The 23,483-nt window shown below is 43.3% G+C and overlaps 2 protein-coding genes across 5 annotated transcripts; both read left to right on the plus strand.

Annotated features, from left to right (window-relative positions):
- The first annotated feature begins 404 nt into the window (after positions 1-404).
- l3mbtl1b (L3MBTL histone methyl-lysine binding protein 1b) lies at positions 405-14,251 on the plus strand. 4 transcript variants are annotated; one of them, XM_005738597.2, is made up of 22 exons: positions 405-909; positions 2,321-2,452; positions 2,636-2,831; positions 2,973-3,159; positions 3,271-3,400; positions 3,557-3,608; positions 4,024-4,118; positions 4,210-4,314; positions 4,413-4,584; positions 4,658-4,749; positions 4,866-5,017; positions 5,254-5,330; positions 5,722-5,807; positions 5,898-6,008; positions 6,107-6,221; positions 6,471-6,570; positions 7,101-7,295; positions 7,403-7,504; positions 7,597-7,661; positions 7,741-7,913; positions 8,211-8,273; positions 12,799-14,251. In XM_005738597.2, the coding sequence occupies exons 2-22, from the start codon at positions 2,345-2,347 to the stop codon at positions 12,925-12,927; spliced, it is 2,505 nt and encodes an 834-aa protein (XP_005738654.1). In that variant the 5' UTR covers positions 405-909; positions 2,321-2,344; the 3' UTR covers positions 12,928-14,251. The 4 variants fall into 4 exon arrangements, with proteins under 4 accessions (XP_005738654.1, XP_005738652.1, XP_005738655.1 ...); XM_005738595.2 differs by having other exon boundaries at positions 406-909; positions 2,946-3,159; XM_005738598.2 differs by having other exon boundaries at positions 407-909; positions 2,946-3,159; positions 4,413-4,548.
- A 3,464-nt stretch (positions 14,252-17,715) lies between these two features.
- On the plus strand, positions 17,716-21,930 carry LOC102204304 (uncharacterized). Its single transcript, XM_005738599.1, has 2 exons — positions 17,716-18,196; positions 18,729-21,930. The coding sequence occupies exon 2, from the start codon at positions 18,743-18,745 to the stop codon at positions 19,538-19,540; it is 798 nt and encodes a 265-aa protein (XP_005738656.1). The 5' UTR covers positions 17,716-18,196; positions 18,729-18,742; the 3' UTR covers positions 19,541-21,930.
- Positions 21,931-23,483: the final 1,553 nt, after the last annotated feature.

A 23,483-nucleotide genomic window follows, 5' to 3' on the forward strand; every position in this document is an offset into this window, starting at 1 on the left:
ATGTCGTCGTGGATATTTGTTATATTCCCCAGCCCAGGTGTCTACCATTTGGGGGGATATACCTCGCATCTACAGCCTTGCCATTACCGTGGAAAGCCGCCCAGTGTGCATGGGAGATTTATGCCGGTTAGCTGCTTATATTCTGGTTGAATATGAGTGATTTTGCACCCAGTACATACTTCCAAGCCCATGTGGTGACCAGACGAGGCACCTGTGTGGTCAGGTGTTGCGTTAAATTGATCGTTTTTCACAGTAATAGATAAATAAAATAAATAAATCGTGCACCCAGCAGCCTCGCTGTGTTATGAAACGTGATGGCATCACCCTTATTGTAGTCGGATGATATTTCCGTGCATAAGATGTGAGATGTAAGACTGACACACCTCAGTACACTCCATCTGACTGTCTCGGGTTTAACAGCCCCATTGTGTTCGTTTTTCAAGTGATATTACAGGCCTGAGCGTTTATATCTATAGTTAGCGCCGGTGGTTGTAGTCTTATTAACGCTTGTGTCCTGAATATGTCCGCCCCAAACGAGCTACTACAGTGATCAGAGTGTGCTTAAAAAGTGGGAAGTGACCAGTTTTTGGGGAAACCAACGGCTCCTCAACGGCTCTTTATGGGGGAGACACTGTGCTCCCTGCGCTCCGCTCATACACAGTCGTATTTAACGCTTTTATAGGCGGTTTAGGTCAAAGGGGGAACCCGGAGCCCCTGTCCGGCGGATAATTCTCGTTACACCGGCTCTAAATCGAGTTTTGGGGCGTGTTGTGAACGTACGCAGGCCCGGTATTGACCACCAACAGTGAACTTAACTTTTCCGAGACCCAAAGTTGTGTCAGGCAGCGCGTCTTGCGCGCATGCGCACCACTCTATCCAGCTCTAAATAAGAGTTAAAACAGAAACGAGGTGAGTTCCACAATTGTTAAACAATACGGGCGTTAATAATCATTTGTTGTCGTTGACGAGGACGGCGTTTGAAAAGCAGGCGTTCGTTTTTGTAAACTGGCGACAGTTTCCATTATTTCCACTCTGATTTAAAACGGCGAGAATAAATCGTTTTTTTCCAAGTTTCTATTGAAGAAATTAATCAAGCAACAATGTTAAAGCTCGTAACATTATCGCGGTGTTGTTACGAGTGTGCGTGATATTCTGTGATGTATCTGCATTTTGCAAATGCGTTTTCCTATTGTTATTAACCGGGAAACTTATTTATTACAGATCGTCCTTATAGCTGGCTCTGCATCCAGTCTCAATGCTACGGCTAGCCCTCTATAGCAGCCCTCAGTTCATATGAACTGAGTGGAGCTAGCGACTGTTAGCTTTATGTCAGCGCTAGCTAGCAACCTGGGCTGACATTCCGTGACAAGGGGAAAGTGAAGAAAAACGGCCAGAGTGAATGAAAACACCAAGTCAGGAAATTACACAGCAAGCGTTTGCCTTTGTTTAACGTGTAGCAGCTTTGCGGCATTTGTTTAAAATGGTAACTTGAGTAATTAACATAGTTTAAACGTGTTGGTGGCCTCTTCCTATGCTCCGCCATTTTGTATAAGACGAATGCTAATCATGGGCGCTCTTACATACACTTTATTTATGGCTAGAATAAAACTGAGGCATGGGATGCAAAGTCTAACTTAACCGAGATCCAGGAGCTCTGATTGTTGTTTACTTTTGACACGGTTGTGACCACGATGCAAGCAGAAAATATAACCTTAATTCAGTGTTGAACATGCGCCGGGACTAAAACGTTATATCGTATTATTAAGCGGATAAAGACGTTTTTAAGTTTGGCCAGTGAGCGCAGAAAACAGTGTTCTCCTTACAGCTGATAAACAAATGAGCCCCTCACTTGCTCCTTGCCAGGCAAGCAGTCGGTTTTAAGAGATACTGTTAAAACAAGGAAAAGACGAACTTGTCTGGTTAACTTAAAGTTGAGACGTCTCTCCTCTTCTTTGTCAATGATCTGGACTAAGGTTTACCCTAATGGGGTCGTTTGTGCTCGCATTTCTCTGATAGTTGGCCGGCAAAACAATATTATTATTGACTGTTTTGTCTGAAATCGAAGTGCATGGTGTATCCTGCACGCCAGCGCGCAGTCGCCATCTAGTGGTGATGCTGCGCAGAGCTGTTTACAAGTGCAGGGAGGAATAAAAACTGCATTTGTGATCGGAATCAGTTCGCTGATCAAGCCGTAGGGGACCGCTTGGCTCACTGCAGTTATCATGTACAGGGAAACAATGGGCCTGGAAAACAGAAGCGTAAAAGTCAGAGGTGCAGACTGTGCGCATAATACCATGCCTTTCCATGTGACTCTTTGCAGGTTGGTCATATCAGCAGAGTGGGAATGACTGACACTCCACCCAGTGATGGCCCCTCCCAGGGAGCTGAGTTTGACAGGATGGGATTAGACTGGAAGGATGGCATTGCAACGCTGCCAGGCAGTGATATCAGGGTACAAAAGATATCACTGATTTTTGTTGTTGTTGTTTTTCGGTCCAGGGTCTTTCTTGCTTGTGCAAATATTTGTTTATAGGGGGAGGAGGCTGTATGTATAGCTGTTTCTCAGGCTGAACTCATAATCAGGACCATAGTAGCACACCAACTTGGCTGATAGGAATGTGTCTCTTTTTTTCAGTTCCGCCTGACCGAGTTTCGGACTCTTGAGATTGTCACAGATTTAGAGGTCAAAGGGCAGGAGGCAGAGCCTAACAGTGAGACCTTGGACCCCGCACCATCTCACACGCCCACCCCTCCACCTGAAGGCCAGTCACAGACAGGGACAAGCAAAGCTTCAGCCAGTCAGAGTAAACCAGGATTGTCTCAAGCTAAAGGTATGATGGCACATGATTGTCATTTTTATAATGAAGACTTTCACTGTTTGGTTTTTAAAGTCTACGTTACGTTTCGGCCTCAGTTTCAGCCCTTCTTTCTCCTCCGTCCTTTAGCTCCTGGTCCTGTGCTTTTGTCTTTAGAGGAGGGCCCCAGTATGGAGGGCCCCAGTGTGGAGGTTGGGCCCAGTGTTGAAGTTGGTTCTAGTGCAAACTTGGGCTCAAATGGGGAGCTGTCAAGGTGCCGGGCCTGCGGTGGCCGTGCTCCTGGGGATGCCCTCCTGCAGGGGAAATTCTGCTGCTCAGCTTGTGCCCAGCCTTCCAGTGGCAGGTAAAACCATGCCTCTGTTATCTCTAATAACGCCCTCCCCCCCATTTAATTTTTTTTTTAGATTAACTTAATATTTTTTGTTTCATGTGCACCTTCTTTGTGTTTGTAAAGATCGTCTCCGGGAGAAGCACGGGAGGGTCAGGCAGTAGAAGGAGAGAGACTTGGCAAACGTGTGCGCAAAAAGAGGAAGATCTACATGGACTCTGGTGAGGAAGAGGAAGAAAACCAAGAAGAACCAGAGGTGAGGAATATACCATCAACACTTGTGTTCGGTGGTCAACTTCAGAGCTACATACATACCAGATGTTCAGGCTTAAGTTTCCTCTCATCTACAGGATGAGAAGAGTTGTGATAATCCTGTGTAACACGTTTTGCTCATTCTGCTTTTTTCTTGTAGGAAAAGGCTAAAGCTACAAAGGGCAGGAGAGGAGCCAAAATTGCCAAGCTGGGTATGATGAAGCTCTAAACATTATTAGAATCTGTTAATGCCCTAAATCAGTTTTTTGTTGTGTTGCTTAGCTGGTGATACATTCTCAGCTTTTGAGACTGTCCTCTGATTTGATTGTCAGATTTTTTGATTAGCATTTGCATTATCTTCCAATTCATGAAACCTGCAGGCAATGTATTTCTCAGAGCGACAGAAAGCAGGAATGAAGAATGAGTTTTTATTAATTTGGTTAGACTTAAACCAATATTATGAGCATGCTGTTTTTGCCCATTTTTATATAGGGACTTCGATAGAAAGAAAATTGTCAAACTGCCTAGAATACATCCACGTATTCATTGTTTTATATGCATTGTGTGTCATTGGCATACACTTTATACAACACGTAATATGTCACTATTTGTTCACCCAACATTTAGTTGCTGCCCCACCCAATAAGAAACGTGCATGGAGCTGGCCTTCTTACCTCGAAGAGGAGAGAGCGGTCGCTGCTCCAGTTAAACTATTCAAAGAGGTAAAAACCTGCATATACCTGCTATTTGTACCCTGTTAAGTAGAAGCTCACAGTCTTGTTTATCTGACCTATGCTGTTATTATTCTTGCAGCACCAGTCGCTTCCACAAAGCAGGAACAGTTTTAAGGTGGGGATGAAGCTGGAGGGACTTGACCCGGCACACCCGTCTCTATTCTGTGTGCTCAGTGTTGCGGAGGTACTAATGCTAATGCTTGACTATGTTACCTCTACGCTATAACATTTTTCTAGATAAAGACTTTGACTCATGGATGCCTGCCTCTCTTTGCATCCCAGATCCAAGGTTACAGGGTGAGGCTCCACTTTGACGGATATCCAGAATGCTATGACTTCTGGGCTAATGCCGATTCGTGGGATCTGAAACCAGCCGGTTGGTGTGAGAAGAACGGACACAAGTTATTGTTGCCTAAAGGTAACAAGAATACCACCAATAAACATGAAATTCAAGGTAGAATTTTTATTTTTTATTTTTTTAACAAAGTTGGGTCACAACTCAGCTGACTGGGCTTGTCGTGTTGTAGGCTGTAAGGATGGAGAGTTCAACTGGAGCATGTATGTGAAGAACTGCAGGGGTCAGCTGGCCCCGAAACACCTTTTTAAGAGCCTCAACACAGTGAGTGTTAAACACATCTGAAGCTGTCAGATGGTTCTGTGATTCGGTGGATTTTATTGGCTCCGTGTGGCTAAATTGGCTAAATGCATATTGTCTTTTTGTTTGTTTGTTTTTAGTCCGTGACTCCATCCGGGTTTAGAGCTGGGATGAAACTGGAGGCGGTTGACAAGAGGAATCCTGCTTTGATCTGTGTAGCAACAATTGCTGCCGTTGTCGACAACCGCCTGCTCATTCATTTTGACAACTGGGATGACACACATGATTACTGGTGAGAGATTATTACCCAGAGATGTTCGCCGGTCTGCCTTGAGGGCAGCTGGAGATTTGAATCCGTGTGAAAGCAGTGCTAATTTAGTGCCTGTCTACTGAAGACAGCATGCCACTGTATTTTAAATAAACAGACTAGCATTTTAACTAAAGAGTTTCTGAACCTTTTTATTGGTGAATATTTCTTTCAAAACCCCCGGTGTTATCGTTCGCCCGTTTACTTGTGTTTGTTTTAAGGTGTGATGCCAGCAGTCCATACATCCACCCTGTGGGTTACTGTGAAGAGGCTGAGCTAACACTCACAACTCCAGCTGGTAAGACAGACCAAGACACGTGTGAGTCAGTATGAATGTAATATACTGTAGGACCCAACTCTTGTAAGATCTGAGATGATTAATTAAGGGCCAGCTAAATAAAAAATGATAAATAAAATAAATAAAAATGGCAACAACAAAAAAAAAAAAATCTTGAATCCTGAAATAGTAAAATCTGATAACAAAGCCACGGATGAATTATTCTGTAGAAAGTAAATGTGCTCATGCTAAGTGTATTAATAGTAAGATGTAATTTCCTGTAGATCCCCATGTTGCCACCTATTTCTAACCTGCTGGGTGTTGTTGTTACACCTGTAGAAATGGCTTTGTTTACATGGTGTCTGTCTGCAGTATCCAGTGCACCTAATGAGTCTTTATCTCCTCTCCTTAGAATGTAAGGAACCAAAGAGTTTCTCTTGGGAGAAATACCTGGAAGAGACGGGCACACAGGCAGCTCCTGCACGAGCTTTCAAAGTGGTATGATATACGAGTATGCAGATATTTACGGTACTGTGCTACAGTAGTCTAAATACAGACATGTGATTCTGTGTTGTTGTTGTTTTTCAGCGACCTCTACATGGTTTCCAGTTTGGGATGAAAGTAGAAGCGGTTGATAAGAGGAATCCCATGCTCATTCGTGTTGCCACTATAGCAGACACAGAGGACCACAGACTAAAGGTGGGAGATGTCTCTTCATGGTGATGCTTTTTGAGTTTTGTTTTTTTTTCTGTGCTCAGCCTTTGTTTAAATTCTTGTTTACCCTCCTTCTCTTGCAGATCCACTTTGATGGCTGGAGTTCAGAGTACGACTATTGGGTGGAAACCGACTGCCCAGATCTGCATCCTGTCGGGTGGTGTCAAAAAACTGGACACCCACTACAATATCCTAACGGTGTGACACATTTTACGACTCTCTCTCACACTCACACGCACAGACACACAGACTGTCCTTGTCTGTCCTGCTGGGTGCTGAGGGTGAGGTTGCCAGATTTCTAATTTCAACAGATGAGTCAGCACACTTGATCTCTGCCTTTATTTTACTTGGATAAGACATTAAGAGGAATGTATAATGAATTCAGAATGGATGGTTGTTTGCATAGTTTTATTAAGTTTCCCGTGTGTGTGCGTGTGTGTATTTCAGGCTCCAGTGATTTAGTGACTGCTCCAGGACAAGGATGTCCTACCCCGGGATGCAACGGCGTTGGGCACATCAGGGGACCTCGCTATGGGACTCACTACACGTTCGTAGCTCAACTTTTCACAGTCGTCTTTTGTTGCAACCCTTATGTCTTACATCTCCATTTTCATTTAAGAGGTTTTATGCATTTCCCCAACTGCTCTCCCGGTTTACCTCAGGGAATATTTGTCATAGTTTCTCAGTCGCTGCAGTGTTGCCTTTCTATCCTGTTTTTAAAATACTTTTAACACTCTTAAGTGCACCACTTTCCAAATGGATTTCAATAAATTATCACCATTTCCATTTTTGTTTGTCCAGTCAGTCGTCAGGTAATGTCATATTGTTATATTAAGGTGTAGTAAACACGTCTTAACAGTAACTAAAAGAGGAGACGTCTCCAGGCTCTCAAATATTGCTTTTATTTGTGTGGGCTGCCAGCACTCTACATGTGTTACTTGTGTGTTTGTCTGTATGCAGGAGGGTGAGGCGAGGCGATATTAACTGCCTTTCTGTTGTCTGTGTTATAACCTCTTACTGGAGTTTAAAAAAAATAAAGGCTGTGTGTCCCAGCGATGTTTGCGTCTCTGTGTGCAGTCAGGTGAGCTGTCCCTACTCAGAGGTGAATCTGAACAAAGAGGGTTTGCTGCCAGACCGTCTCAGCGGAGAGCGGCCTCCCACCCTCAGCGGGCCTCATCCTCGTGGGCGACGCCCTGACCCAAATGCAAACAACACAACGCAAAACTCCTCGACGCAAGATCAACCCGAAGGACCGGAGGACGCTCAGAACAGGTTCAATCCTTTGTCGACATACTTTAACAGCTCCTATCATATCAGGGGATTTGCATGCAACTATATGTAGTGGTTTGTACCTGAGCAATGATTATCTGTGTTGCTAGGAAACCGGCGACGGTGGAAGCTGAGCGTACAGGACGCAGTAGCCAGGCAGAGGCACTGAGTGGAGCCACCGAGCAAAGCCACAATGGAACAAGGCCTAAACGGTACCTGTCGCTCAAGATAGCCTCACACTACGCTGCGCCTGATATGATTTGTTTGTTTCAAGGAGTCATTCTGTCGTTGGTCTTCATTTCAGGACAGCTCCAGTTCCCAAATACCTAAAAATGCATTATGTCAAAGAGGAGATTGGCGATAGTAAAGGTAAGCGAGGAAAAAGTGCAGAAGGAATCGTACCTCATACCCTCACTTCCTCCCACTGACTCCTCTTAACTCTCCTCAGCCTCTCCAGAGGCCATCTCCCTCCAGCAGGCCCTCCACGAGTCGGTGTTCTCCCCCGGCATCTCTGCCTCGCCTCCCCATCGGGTGGCTCTTTGCTGGGACAAACACTGCCAGCTGCTGCCTGAGGTCCTGGGGCTGACTGCCAAGAGAGTGGCCACTTGGAGTGCCGAGGAGGTTAGACATGCTTAGACACTCAGACTGTGTAAACACCAGAAAAGCAGGCACACAAACTCTGAATCCACTCATCCAACATGAAGGCGGCTAGTTGTTCAGGGAGACCGCAACTGTGCATGAATATTCAGTAAGGGCTTTTCTGGGTGTCGCGGTGAGCTGAAGCCTTCATTTTGGCAGTCAGGTGAAGGATTGAGGGTCAATAGAGGCATGTAAAGAATCACGATTAGTAGATAAACACGCATTGATCGACGTTTGTCTGAAGCTGTTTTCTGTATGTTTATTTTCTTTGTTCTTCAGGTGGCTGGTTTTGTCAAAGGGCTTCCAGGGTGCAAAGAACACGCTGCTACATTTAAAACAGAGGTAAGCACTTCAGGATGGTTTGTAAAAAGAAGTGAGAGTGAAAGTAAAAGCCACATGGCATGTACACTGAAACTTCTGAAGGATCGGTGCCTCTGCAATCGAAGTGCTAGCAGACAGTCCGCTCACTTTTATTTTTAAAGTTGAGCCACCACTAACAGGCAGGCTCCGTCCCTTCACGTCTTTTGTTACACTGTTGGCGGGCTAATTAGCCACTGTCATCAATATCAGTCAGCTGGCTCTGTAGAAAGTCTCTTCTCATGCGGTCAGAAAAATTCCCACCTCCCCAGTGTGGATGATGCTCTGTGAGCTGGAGGGAAACTAACCAGAACCTGCAGCAGATGGAGAACTGACCCATGTGCTGCTACACCAAGTTCACTGAGGCCTCAGAGCACAACAGGGACAGACTTTGCTTACTGCAGTTGGACTTTTGTCTGCAGTACGATGGAGTCACTGAAGAAGTAGCTGATCATGGCTCTGATTATTGTCAAGATGTATTATTGATAATTCATCTAAGAAAGCAAAGCTGAGTTTTTGGGGGTTTTGTTTTTTTTGCATGTAGGGTACAGTACCATCACACATGCCATCACAGAACATAATTCAGCGGAATCACTACAGAGTGTAGTCTGGAGAGTTCAGCAGATATTCCAGAACAGTTTGAAATTAAAATGTGTTTTATGTAGGGGATCCATGTAAGAGTGAAGTGGGAGGCTTTACAAGAGGTGCTGAGACCTGCTGTGACGTATGAGGGTGGCTCAGAAAAAAAGACAGGAGGCCAAGCTGGTAATGTTAAGATTTCACTGGGAGAGACCTGAAGGCGGAGCGGTTGGAGACAGAGTTAGAGCAGCAAGGCTGAGATGGTTTGGAGATGTAGCAGAGGAGGGACAGTAGACAGACTGGACAAAGGCTGTTGAATAAGGACTGCAAGGCAGGAGGAAAAGAGGAAGACCTCAGAAAGAGATCATGGATGTAGTGAAGGAGGACGTGCAGAGGCTTGCATGGGAGGAGGAGAAGCAGTCCCAACCTCCTAACTGATTTATGTGCACTTGTGTAGTGTGTTGTTTTACTGGTGTCTTCTGCTCCCTGTTTCAATTTGTCTGTGTGTGTGTGTTTTCTCTTAGTGTGTAAACACATACAGTGAAACAGGGAGCCAAGGAGATCACCAAAACAGAATTAGAATTAGATAAACCTTATTTTGGCGGATTCAGCATCGGTTGATTTCCAGCGAATTATAGCCTCTTTTTTTCCCTCTACGTTATTTTTTGGTGTTTTGTCTTTATTGGATAGTGAATCAGTGAAGACAGACAGGAAAGTGGGGAGAGAGAGAGGGAAGACATGCAGCAAAGGGCCACGGGTTGGACTCGAACCTGAGCTGATGCACTCGGGCCGTGTGGCATGTGGCTGCCTGCTCATCCACCCACTGTATTTTACATTACTAGAGTGGGATAATGGTCGTGGATGTTTTGGCTCTCGCCCACACAACCTTTCTGTAAGAAGTACACGCTCATTTGTTTTGCGTTGAGATGCTGGTGCCCAGCACAGAAAACTGCTTTAAACAGGGCTTTAGCTAATAACTGCTCATTGTTGATTATTGTTTAATGCTTTATCATTAGACAAATCAATTTAGAACTTGCTTTGGATGTGAGGCAGATGCTGTTGAAGGTTATTCATTTATTTTTTTTCTGGATCAGTCCTTATATGTTATTTAACTGAGTAATTAATCAACTAAGGACTTCGGACAATACCTAACTGACCGAGGTTCAATCAGTTTAGCTTTCCCATTATTTCCTAGCCTTGTTCAGAATATCAAACGTGTGTATTTCCCTGCTGACATGAATGAGGTTATTCTCTAATCCAACAGCTGCTTTGGCTCTCGCTCATTTCCTGTGAAGGGAACAAGTGAGAGGTCCTAATTTTGCATTTGAGAACATGTGAAGAAAGCATGCATGCATAAATAAATAAATAAACAAACAAGGGAATACAAGTGGCAGCAATAAGCAACTTCATCAGTTTAGTGTGTGTGTGTGTGTGTGTGTGTGTGTGTGTGTGTGTGTGGTCTGAAGTCTGGCGTAAAGCTGGCTTAAAAATAGCTGCACATTAAATCGTAGATGTTGTTCTTTTGCATCAGTCATGGTTTGCAGTCTTCTCGGACACCTTTTTGCTGACTGCATAATTTCATGCAGTCTCCAGCTTTTTCATCTTGCATATATTTTCATAAATTTAAGGTTCTACTGAAAAATGAGAGAAAAAAGAGCCTCAGTTTTAGTGCTTCCAAAACAATTCATATGTCCACTAATGTAAATCCCTGTGCTAGTTCAGATTTACGTTGCACGTTAACCAATGGCAAACAAACCCTTAGTGATTTTTATAAAACAATAAAAATGTCAGCCACGTTTGTTCTCTAAAATGAGCTTTTTTTGATGTTTAATTTTGTTTTGTTTAACTTTATTTAAATATCACAGCTACAGTAAGACAGCAAGCAGGTTTAACAAACTTTAAGATGGGGAACTCTGAAAGGCTGATCAGTGAGACTGATTTAGGTGACTGTCAGTGGAAACAATTTCCAGGTTCAGACTTTCAATTTTCAGATGTACCTTTCAAAATGTTGCTCAGCTGAATTTTGCTGTTTACACAAAAGCGACGCCGCATGGGAAAAAAGCCAGCACGTGAAGCAGGCCGAGAATCCCGGCTGCACAAAAACAGCCAAACAGCGATGCAGTCGAGAACAACCAGTCTTTCCAGTGTTCCTGGTGTTTATGCTAACTTCACTGTCCATAGTATCGCTCAAAACTGTCTGAAAAATTACGTTTACCAAACAGTTTCTGACACGTAAACAGCAAATAAGCAGACTCTCCCAAAATCCAGCAAACCTCGTCGCCAGAGATGGGCAGTAACGCGTTACTTGTAACACGTTACTGTAATCTGATTACTTTTTTCAAGTAACGAGTAAAGTAAGGGATTACTATTGCAAAAACGGTAATTAGATTACCGTTACTTTCCCGTAGGAACGCTGCGTTACTGCGTTACTAAAACCGTGATTTTTTTGCGAGAATGTCTCACGACAGTGACGTAAGCGAGTGCGCCGTTAGTGACAACAGCTGTGTGCAGAGCAACAATGCATCACATATCGATTGTGGGAGAGAGTATGAGCGTGCAGCGTTTAAAGCGTGGAAGTACTGACCTTACTTTGAGTTTGATTCCATAAAAAGTGACAAAAACATTAGTGTGTCCATCGTGCGTGGGAAGAAAACTTCTTTTTACAGCGAAAATAACCCCTAAACTTCCAAGCAAGCACCGAGTGCGCAACGACGTAATGGGAAACTCACAGAGAAACCCGCGGATTCTTCAACTGACCGTGGCACACCTGCACCAGGGTAAACCTCCGCCTACCCTAGTCCTGCTTTACAGGTGAAAATAGAGCAACAGCACCGCAGAGTCTTTGACTTTATTTATTTTCTGCTGTGTTTTACTTGCATCTATTTGAAAGAGTGAGTGTTAACACAAAAAATATTTTATTTTATGCGCTGGAATGTGCAGAAAAAAGCTTTAAATGTTAAACTAATTTATTCAAGTCAGAGAATGTTGCATATAATTACATTTTTGCTTGATGCATAAAGTTAAAAGATTAAAACTGATAAAACAAGTTAAAAAAAAGATACTTTTCCACTTGATTACATTTTGTATGATGGATTATGCAGAAAAAGTAGAATTGGGCTGAAAGATCTATCGCTTTATCACCTCTTCAGGTTGTAAATCGTGTTTTTAAAAAGTAACTAAGTAATTAATAACTTTTGAAAATAAGTAATCAGTAAAGTAACGGGATTACTTTTTTGGGGAAGTAATCAGTAATTAGTTACTGATTACTTTTTTCAAGTAACTTGACCAACACTGCTCGTCGCTATGAGAGGAAAACCTGGCTCAGTGCAGACACTTTGTTAGGGGTGCGATCTTCCCCCCTCAGTGATGCTGGTGACTTTCTATGGCCTGCTTTGTTAACGCTGGCTATCAATCGTTTCTTGTAAACACAGCAGACTTTACATTAGAAGTTAAATCATTTATGAGCTTGCCCGGTCACCTGGGGACAAGGTACTTTATTCATTCATTCATTCATTTATAAATAAATAATTATTTATTTGTTTATTTATTGCATTTTTTATTTTTTATTTCTTCTCTTCTATCTGCATCTTCTTCTTTGTAATAATTGCATTTTTTTTAGAAGTTTTAGCTGTTAAGTTGATCATTATTTCTTTTTGCTTATCAGATTATCCTGATGTGTATTTTAACTTCATGACCTGTAGTGAAACAATCAAAATCTTTGACAAAACTCATAACACCTAAAGGTTGATCCTAAATACTTATTTTGTCAAATCGTACTTTAAAAGTTAAGAAGTGTTGCTGTTGGTTTGACCCCTCCTAGTGCTTCTAGTATTGGAGGTGTTCTGTGTTCATACTGTTTGTGCGTCAACCAGCGTACAATAGAAATTCTTTTAAAGTAACAAAGCCTTTACTTGATTTTTTTCCTCTTCAGCAAATCGATGGCGAGGCCTTCCTGCTGCTCACACAAGCAGACATCGTCAAGATCCTGTCAATCAAGTTAGGACCCGCTCTGAAGATCTACAACTCCATCCTCATGTTGAAGAACGCCGATGAAGAGTAGAACACGACTCCAGTGGGACTTGTTCCTCGACGCTCGAGTAAAGACTTTGTTTGTTTTGTTTTTTTTTTAAATGTCCAGAACAAGTTTAACTTGTTGAGCTCTGTGATGGTACAGCTACACAAGAGAAACAAGCGGAAGTCATCATCTCAAAAAAACGTCCATCTCTCCTCCCTCCTCTCTCCATGATGGACGGCCCTGGTCAGCCTGAGGGAGAGTTTTTCATCATACCCCGAGGAATCCTTAACTTATAACGTGTTTGTTTACTGACTCTTTAAAAAAAAAACAAAAAAGGAGGAGAAGAAGAAGCTACAAGCACCTTCAAGATTTCTTAACATTGTACAGCCAACAAATTGGATTTTGCGTCACAGTTCTGTTGCATTTTTTTAAAATCTGAGCTGTAATGAAACGTTTTTTGTGTTGCGACTTACTTGAGAACACACGTTGTTTGTTTGTTTTTCTTTTGTTTGTTTGTTTGTTGTTTAAGCTGCAGAATACAATCGTGAGGCGGTGGGACATTTTTAAATGTGAAATTCAGTGGAGCAGAAGCACTATGTAGTTCATCTTTTCTCCTATAGATGGAGAAAGAGGGCCACTCCACGGGCCCAAAGGGCATGAGTGAATTTGGAGTTTAAGTTGAATGAGGAGGGAGGGAGGGATGGTTAAAAATACGTGTTTGTGTACGAGTGTGTAAAAGTGTGTTTGAGAAGTGAGGATGCAATTTCCTACTATCCCGCTTGTGTTGGTTGGTCATTGCGGGGCGGGGGGGAGTTTTTGACAAACAGGGCCAAAGGCTAACTGTTGAATTAAGGAAGCTTGGAGTTTTGTTTTTGTTTTTTAAGGTGGAACAAGCTCTGTTCTTCTACTTGTTTTTTTTTGGGAACGCTCCATGAATATGAATGTTAAACACAGCTTTCAGTTTTGTTGTTTCTGGTCACAATGTTCTTGGTTCAGATTAACCTCTGGTCTTTTTACAGTGTAAATAGTATACAGCTACCAGAGTTTACTCCTGTTTGGATATGCAAAAGCTTCTCTACAGGAGAGGACGCTGTGGCAGTAAACTTTAAAAAAAACACAAAAAAAGAGCCTTGCTTCATAGTTCTGGAGAAAGAGGAAAGAAAACACCCACAACAAACATGTTCAGTGTCCTTGTAAATCTGCGTGTACTTCAGCAAGTTGGAATGTGTACATCAGCAACTGTTTATATGCAAACAGCTTTTATTTATGTATTGTAATTTAAGGGGTTAATGGTACGCCATTCTGGCTCCGAGGTAGCTCTGGCTGTTTGGAAAGTCTGAATGGGTGAAAATAAATGAGATGCACACTATCGGCTGTCCTCATTTGACTCTGGACATTTCACCCTCTCCCACACACTTGCACAGACAATCTAAAACTGCTCTACACTCACAGAGCTAGTACCAGGTTGGACCCCTTTTTTTATTTTAATGGCACAGATTCAACAAGGTGCTGGAAACATTCCTTAGAGATTTTAGTCCATATTAACATGACAGCATCACACAGTTGCTGCAGATTGGTCAGCTGTGAATCCCCTGTTCCCACCATATTCTACAGGCGCTGTTTGTGAACTCATTATGTTCAAGAAACATATTTATTATTTGGGCCTTAGAATATGGTGTGTTGTATGAAAGTTACAATGTGGTCAACAACACTCAGGTAGGCTGTGCCATTGAAATGATGCTCAGTTGGTACCAAGAGGCCACAAAAATGCCAGCCTCACAATGGGACCAATGCCAGGCTGAAGCATTGCTACAAGGCAGGATGGATCCATGCTTTCATGTTGTTTACACCAAATTCTGACCTCGGCATCAGGCTGTTGCAGCAGAAATCGAGACTCATCAGACCATTGATCCCATGTGAACTATGTAGCTTCAGGTTTTTGTTCTTCGTCGACAATGTCAAATGTCAGTGGCATCGTAATTATTCAGTAAATTTGCTCCAGACTTTTCAAATCTGTGATGGAAATTTAATGCAGAGTCAGTAAGAACTGGAACATCTTGTTTAAGTTATTGTTTTTTTTAAATCTAAGAGATAAATTTGATCACATTTGGCAGAGCCATCCGTATCATCACGCTGCAGTCAGGTCTCAATGGCCCACAAACCTAGAACTCAGTTGAGAGCAGGGACACCTGGTGTGAGCTTTCACCCAGAGAACTGCTGCTCACTGGATATTTTCTCCTTTCTCAGATCATTCTCTGTAAACTCTACAGATGGTTGTGTGGAAAAATCCCAGCAGATCAGCAGTTTGAAATAAATAAAGCAGCCCGTCTGACGTCAACAACCGTGTCACGTCCAGAGTTGCTTAAATTATATTTCTTCCACAGTCTTGAGCGTGTCTACATGCCTAAATGCAGTGAGTTGCTGCCAATGTGATTGCCTGATCCTATATTTGCATTAAAAGAGCAGCTGAACGGCTGTACCTAAGAAATTACTTGCAGACTATATAGGTGTGCATTTTTTTTATTTATTTGAAGTTTGATCTGTTGATGTTCACTGGATATGTGTTTTCAGGCTGTGGTAAACATTGTTTGCATGCTGTGTTTTTGTGCCATGCAGTCATTAACTTCCATTTATTTCTGTATGTTACATTAATTAAGCTGCAGATGTGAAAAATGCAAGTGGCATCGTAATTACTCAGTAAATTCGCTCCAGACTTTTCAAGTCTGTGATGGAAAATTAACGCAGAGAGTAAGAACTGGAACATCAAAGCATCTGTTTCCTGTTTAAGGTACTTTTTTAAAAAGTCAGAGAAAAACATTTGGTCAAGAGGCAGAGCCATCCGTAACATCATGCTGCAGGCAGGTCACAGTCAGGCCACAGTGGCCCCCAAACCTAGAACTCACTTCCTGTGTCTTGCCCACATATGGCCCACATGCAAACTTACCCACAAACCAGATTGCTAATTGAAACACATGTGGCACATCGGCAGCAGGCTGAAAGTCACACAAGACCACTGCTGCGCATGGCCTGAATCTTACACTCGTAACCCAGAAGCTTTCAGGTATCTTATATACTTATATTCCTGTTTTCATCTAAGCTGTGAAGAACTGCAGATGAGCTCTGAGTGGATGAAACAAAATGTGTTTGTGGTGATGTAAAAGCTACATCTGTTAGCCCGGTGTGACTCATTCTATCTTCACCACAAACGGAGCCATCGCTTACAAAATGGACCTGAAACCCCCCATATTTATATCCTGAATAGATTTTCACCTTATCCACAACGCAAGTTACCACTAACAAGATGGACTAGCTAGGAAATCTGGGCTTAAATGCTTAAAGGTGTTAAGCATTTGGACAGTTTGGACATTGATTCTTTTGTTTGTTTGTGTTTAATTAAGTAAGGGGCACTTACCGGTAATTGGAGCAGGATGCATAAAGTTAGGTCTGTAATTTTTTGGACAATTACAAAGTTTTGTTAGTTTCAGTGCATTTTAATTTAAACAGTCAAAATGTGACTGAAGTGCAATGTTTCAAGTTTAAATAAGCTGCTTTAATAAAACTCATTTTAGGATTTACAGCCATTTTATACACATTCCCCCAATTTTCAGAGGCTTGAAAGTAATTTGGCTAACTAACTTAATTTTAAATCTGAGGACTGTTTGTAATCTTTTGAAGCCTCGGGCGGGCCTTTTACTGCAGACACCTTCTTGTTTGCGGGTCTGTCTGAATTCAGTTTTGTATTTAATGAAATGAAAAGCAGCTCTGTTGGACAGAAATCAGGTGACTGACTTGGCCACTGGATAATGTCCCATGTCTTTGCCTTAGAGACTCTTGCGTTTCTTTTGCAGTTTTCTTTGAGTCATGTTCCATTTGCACTGTGAGGTGTGTCCAATCAGTTTGCAGCATTTGGCTGAATCTGAGCACAGAGTATTCTTCAAAATTCATCCTGCTGCTTATATCAGCAGTCACATCCGCATTAAACACTGGTGACTCACTTCCACAGGCATACATATGCACATGCCATAACACTACCTCCACCGTGTTTGACAGTGGTCCGCTTCAGATCATGAGCCGTTTCTCTCCTGCATTTCCATTCATGAAGCTGTCTCTTGATCCTGGACCATGGCAATGATATACCTACATCCTCAAGAGTGTTCCTGACTCGGTTAGATGTTGTGAAGTTGCTTTTGTTAACTATGGAAATAACTCAGTCATCATGCCCTTGAGTTGTCTTCTGTCTTCCAGGCCTTTCTTCTTTTCAAGGGTGTTCCAGGTTGTTGTTTTGTCCTCTCCTAAAATGTTTTTCTGTCTCTCTAATAAGGTTATTTATGTAAGCTTGATGGCCTCGCTCACTCGCACTGACATCCATTTTAGCCTCGAATTTAACATTATAATGAAAAGCTGTAAAATACAAATGTAACACTTTGAATCAACTTCAGATGTTAAGCTTGCTCCATTTGTCATGAAACAACAAAGGGACAGACCTTACCTGGACATTAAACTGCTTAAAAGTCAATTGTACAATTACACACGATGCTCTGAAAACAGGGGACTGTGCATAAATCCTGTAAATTCTAAACACGTTATGCTACATTAACAAAACAAAACCAAAAAAGCCCCGCTTGAATTCAAGTCTGCGCTTCAGTCACATGTTTGATGTAAAATATAGAGTGGTGGTGTGCAAAAGGAAAACTACAAAAAACGTGTCCTTGTTCTAAAAATGATGGGCCTAACTGTATATAGACACACACATTTTTCCAGGGTCTCCTTAACAAGAAAATCCCACCTAGAACGAAAAGTCTCTCTCTCTATCTATATATCTGTGCTCATTTTATTATGGGAGGGTACGTTTCTGCAATTTTTGTATTTTATGCACTTAGAAAAACTTCTTGATGGGTGGTGATGATCGCAGAGAATAATTTACCGTGGGACTGGCCTGGACCAGCCAGAGATTCCCACGACCCCTCCTCTTCACACACACACACACACGCACACACACACACACACACACACACACATATCGGAACACAGGCTGCACAGACGCACAAGCAGCGCAGAGACGGAGAGGCAGAGCAGCTTTGCACCACTTTTATCAAGACTCTTATTTTACTATATAAGCCTCGTTTCAGGCTCCGTTTCCGCGCGGCACGCGCAGTCAATCCATGGATGAAAAAGGTCTTCATGTGAGGAGGAATTGGGTTAAAGTACGGAATCCTCCGGATCAAAGTGGAGGAGTGGGAGGAATAAGTCAGCGCTATTTATTTTGATAATGCCGAGGAGCCAGTTTCTGCTTCGGATTTACGTCCAAAACAAGGCAAGTACCCACTCCGACTGCACACACACTGCGTTAAAACAGCAGGAAGTGGATTGGTGTAGTGAGCAACAGTGCTGTCGAGCAAAATGACTCAAAATATTCTGTTTAACACGGATGCGTAAAAGCAAACTTGATCATCTGCGTTCGGATCCCCCGGTTAGGTCCACTTGCCTCGGGCAGAGTCGGGGGGAGGAATAAATTATGAGTTCAGTTGGAGCAGTTAGCGCAGGGATGTGACTCCAGTTTGTTTTTTAGCCGCAGTGAGATCGTGAAGTGAAATCATAAGGTCTTGAACGGGGTCAGTCATTGATGGTGGTGGTTCATGAGCTCCTCAGAGACACCAGCGGAGTTGCGGGAAGCTCGGCATCTAATTAACTGAGCCACATGTCTTATTAAAGCAGCTATTTCCTGTTGTGTGCGGTGCAGGCTAAACTGTCTTCTCCCCAACACCTCCAGCGCTCTCCTGATGCTGCATCCAGCGCTTTCATGTTTCATTCCTTTATTTTCTGATGCCTCTCTCCTCTCCTCTCAGTCTGAATCCAGACGATGACAGCTGACACTCCAGTCTGCAGCCCTGCCTCTTCCCACTCTTCCCACTCCTCACCTGCCTGCCCCCCGGAGTGCCACAGACACCTGAGGAAAAGCAAAGCCCTCCAAACCAAACTGCCCCTGGCTTCTGCCCCAGGTTGGTGGCTCCTGCTGGGTGTAATGGTGGTGCTGGTGGGGATGAGTGTTGCAGTGGCGGGCTACGTCTCTGCAGAACCGAAGCCCGTGGGGCGGCGTGGCACCACCCCCGTGGACAGGATGAAACTGGCTGGCCCCGTGGTAATGGGAGTTGGCCTCTTCATCTTCATCTGCGCCGCCACGCTGCTGTACGAGAACCGGGACCGTGAAGTCTGCAGGCGAGAGAAACCTGACGACCTGGAGGATCTGAAGGGAGGAAGCTTTTGTGAAGATTCCCAAGAGCAGCCCAGCTTCGGGTGCCACGAGCAGTGGGAGTGTAAAGAAGGAGAACAGGGATCCTGGGCCGCTCCAGCCCACATACTCCCCCTCTCAGACCCTCCTCTTCCTCATTTGAACAGACACAGCATTAGCAGCAGAGCCTCAGAGCCACCTCCTCCGGACGCACAAGGTAAAGATAAAGAGGACGAAGACAGGAATGAGGAGGAGAAGGAAGGAAGGTCAACCCTGCTGGCCCGAGTTCTGCACCACCAGGAGCCAACTCCTCACCCTTCCTCCCCCTGCCTGTCCATCTCTCACTCCCCCGTCTTCTCAGACTCCTGCAACTCTAGTGAAATCAACTTCAACGTACGGACAGACCCTTCTGTGCCGCCTCAACTCTGAACCCCATGCTGCCTCCCCCCCCTTCCACTGTCTCATGAAATATGCATGATGAGACACACTTAAAGGTTTCACGTGCAGATACACAAGACTATGCAGTCCTCAATAAACAGATGAAATGTTTTTTGGGTATGTTATAGTGCCTCCGAATGGCGCAGTTGCTCTGAGTCACTGTCTGTGAAGGGTGTTTTTGTCCTACATCGCTCTCTGACTCACCCACATTTGAAAGATTGGAGCTGTGCTGTTTGATGTCAACTCACAATCTTGTTGTCTTTGAACTCAACCGTGCCCAAAAATCCCTAAAGCCACCACTGGATTGACCATATTAGGACGTGAGGAGGTTTGCTGAAAAGTTATTTGGGTGCCATACTGGGAGATGGACTCCGTCTCCTCTCCCCTCTCCCTCCTTCTCTGCAGATGTCTACATTTGCTTGCTGGAGAGGTTCAGTAAAAGAGGATGAGCCAGATTAGGTTTCAAATAAGTCTTTATCTTATCTCATACATAAGTGAAATCTGCTCTTTATCTGAGGAAATTGTGTCTTGGTACAAACAAGAGAAGCACATAAGGCCACACTCCTCTCACTCGACACCTACAGCCACTCTATAAATACCAGCTGGTGCTCTGCACACATGCAGGATCTTTTTTTTTCTTTTTACTGTAATTCAACATTTCTTTTTAAATTCCTACTGTCAGCTCTCAGTTTTTTCCTTTTTCTCAGCCGCGGCGAGGCGAGATCTTAAAGATTTTCAATCACAGGCTCTATGGAAAGAAAAAGAGCAACAACTTGACACAAAAAAGACACAAAAAAAATCTGGTGAGGCTGTTATGAGTTATTCCTGACGTAGCTTAAGTGAGAAAAACAAGTCCTGCGAGTGGAGTAATTGAAGCCTCCCTCTCCCACCCATCACGACCTTTCATCTCCTCTCTTATGATCCAATTCCCACGCTTTATTCAAATACTCCATCCTCCGTCTCCATCCTTGGCTCCCGCAAAAGCCGAGAAGTGGCGAAAAAAAATAGGGCAAAACAATGCAGAGGGAAATGTTAGCAGCTACAATTAAGCCAAAGTGAGAATGTTTGAACAGGGAAGAGGAGGAGGCGGAAGAGGAGGGGGTTTAATTTTAATTATCGCCAGCATTTTCTCCTCCAGTCTTTAATTACACTGGGGATCAGTGTGAAGGGTTTTATAGGTGCTGTAGGACTGCTGAGTATTTCCTTGTTTCGGCCCATGCTGGGATCCAGGCGACGACCGAAGTCTGAGCAGTCTACAGTAATTTGCAGCCACACATTTCACTCACTTAAAAGCAGCACCCATCTGTGTGTCTCACACACACACACACACACACACACACACATAGACTCAATGGAGGGCTTTTGTGTAGGTACAGTATGCTGGCTGTATATTCAGCTGCAGAGATGAGCTGGTGGTGGTCGGGGGGTGGGGGGAGGGACGCGTCTGAATCTTGCAACATGCTGCAAGCAGCCTCCTTCGCACTCATGCCTCTCAGAAAAACAGCTCTGTGTTCGCTCTCTTCTCACACGTCGGCTGCGCGAGTGCTTTGCAGTGCGTGAGATGATCCAATGTGTTTACATTTGGAGGGAAAGACGATGCACCGTAGAGCTGTAACTTACAACTTTTATTACCATTTAATCTGCACATTGTCATGCTGCACTCGACTGCCAGTTTGTTGTTGTTTTTTTTGGGCTTTTGTTTTTCAATTTTAAGTAAACCAAGCACACAACAGTGTTGCAATAAAACCTTCCCCCTGCAAACGTTTTTATTCAGAGCTTTTTATTCGACCGCATTGTGATTTTGGGAGCCTGCAGTTTGTGGTGCAATGGAGTTCGTATTGTGTTACACTACACATCAGGTGCTACTTCTGCTTGTCCATCTGAATCAGAGAGAGGAGGCTAAATAACAGCAGCGTGTGTGCATAATCCAATAAAGCACCACAAATTACATCTTCCATACGAGTCATAAAGTTGTCAGATGCCTTCAGGATATTACATTTACCACCACATGATCCAAAGTAAGGCAACAAACTTTTATAATTCAGAATCTGGAGCCTTTTTTTAAAAAAAGAAAGTTTGATGCTCAGAATCATTGCAGTGAGTCATGCAGTTACATCACTGAGTTAATTACAAAAATAAGTCTCTTCAGATAAATGTTGCATTTACAGAGGGATTGATTCACAGGACGGGGGGAATCCCTTCAGCAGATTTATGTGTATACAAACACTGCAGCGCCACACAATTTAATAAATCTTCTCATGTGTATTTCTGTGTGGTTGTGTGCGTGTGGCACGTGTTACATAAGTCAGCTGCACAGATCTTAATGCTGCATTGAGAATATAGCTGAATCGAATGCCCTCATCTGAGAGGCCAGTGTGTGTGTGTGTGCGCATTGATACATATCTGAGCAGACGGACGGGTGGCTATAAGCTGCTTAACCCTGCGCTGACTCAGGTTCATTCAATTTCTCTACTCCTTAACAAGCGAGAGAAGCTCTGATCACCGTTTCTGTGTTGGTGAAATGATTTCCGTTACTGAGGAACTTCAAAAGTAAAAAGATGTCAAAACAGAAAGGCGGGTTCAGCTCAGCTCACAAATCTTTGTTATAAGTCAGAAACACGGTTTGCACCCATGTGGAGGAATCTTAACCTTTGAAGTAGTTTGCTAATTAGAAACAAAGGCACGTGTCACCCTCTTGGTTATATTTTTGACACTGATGCTGTATCTTCTCTTGAAAAACTGCAGGTTTCAGTGCACATCTCTGCAGTTATTTCCAGAAACGTCACTTGTTTGATCGTCAGCACCCTTCTAGCAGCTGTGATTGGTGTCACGCAGGTGACAGGTGCATTCCTTACTAATCCAATTTCCCTCCACCCTCCGGCCACCTCAGCAGTCCTCATGGTGGAGTTGGTGGAGGAAGCATCACACTCAAAATGAAAGGCCTCATATTGTGTGTTTTTGCCATCATGATGCTCACACCTGCTCAAGGTAAGCTGACAGAGTACCCGAGTTCATAGCAGGTGTTATTTTTAGTGTTCTAATGCTTTTTAAGGACATTTTCTTTATATTTCACTTAAGAGTCCAACAGCTGACCCTGAAAAGTATTTGCGTTTTTGGCCGATAGCTTGTCAGATTCTCACTGGCTGTAATGACTGCATTTATTTATATCATATCAATAATGTTTGAGTTGTTAAATTCCATGATTAACATCACCTGCGATACATTTGGTCTGTAACTAAAAAGTATTAATCTGCACATTATTTTATCGCTAAATAAATTAACTGATAAAGCATCACACAAACTGCCTCAGATTCCCATAGTGTAAGACGACTGCTTCAAACTGGTGAAAAACTGAAATGTATTCAGTCTGCTGCAGTGTAAGGCAAGACAGAAATACAAATGTTTGGGACTTCATAAAATAGTGACCAACCTTTGTTAAAACTGTTTTAGAGAGGTTCAGACAGGTGGGACCTAAAGAGACCCACTGCACAATGCAACAACAGGAGAGTTTGGTTAAAATCCTCCAAAATTACCTTCAAGTCAAACCATAACCTCAAAAAAAAAAAGTCTATTATAATGTGCACTAAGGAAAAACTTATTATAGGACTGTGTTACGCTGTATTAGACAGGCTTTACCCCATAAACTGTTGAATAAGAGTGGACTTTGGACCTTAGGTTATAAAAAGTAAGCCTGGCCCTTCCTCATAATGACCCCCCACCTCGGTACTCTTTTGTTTTGCTCATTCACCTGAGCTAGCACTGGGTTAACAAGATGATAAGGGATAAGGATTGTCTCACCAAAATGCATCCGATTACTCTGAGGAAGAGATTAGTCCCTTTTGCCGACAGCAGCTAATCGCAGCACTAAAGTCAGCCATTTGGCAGCCAAAGCACCCTATATCATGATATTCTGTTGTCTCCTAAAAGGTGATCT

Source organism: Pundamilia nyererei, unplaced genomic scaffold (genome assembly GCF_000239375.1).
Source record: "Pundamilia nyererei isolate P.nyererei 1_Seehausen unplaced genomic scaffold, PunNye1.0 scaffold00084, whole genome shotgun sequence".
In the NCBI taxonomy this organism is placed as follows: Eukaryota; Metazoa; Chordata; class Actinopteri; order Cichliformes; family Cichlidae; genus Pundamilia; species Pundamilia nyererei.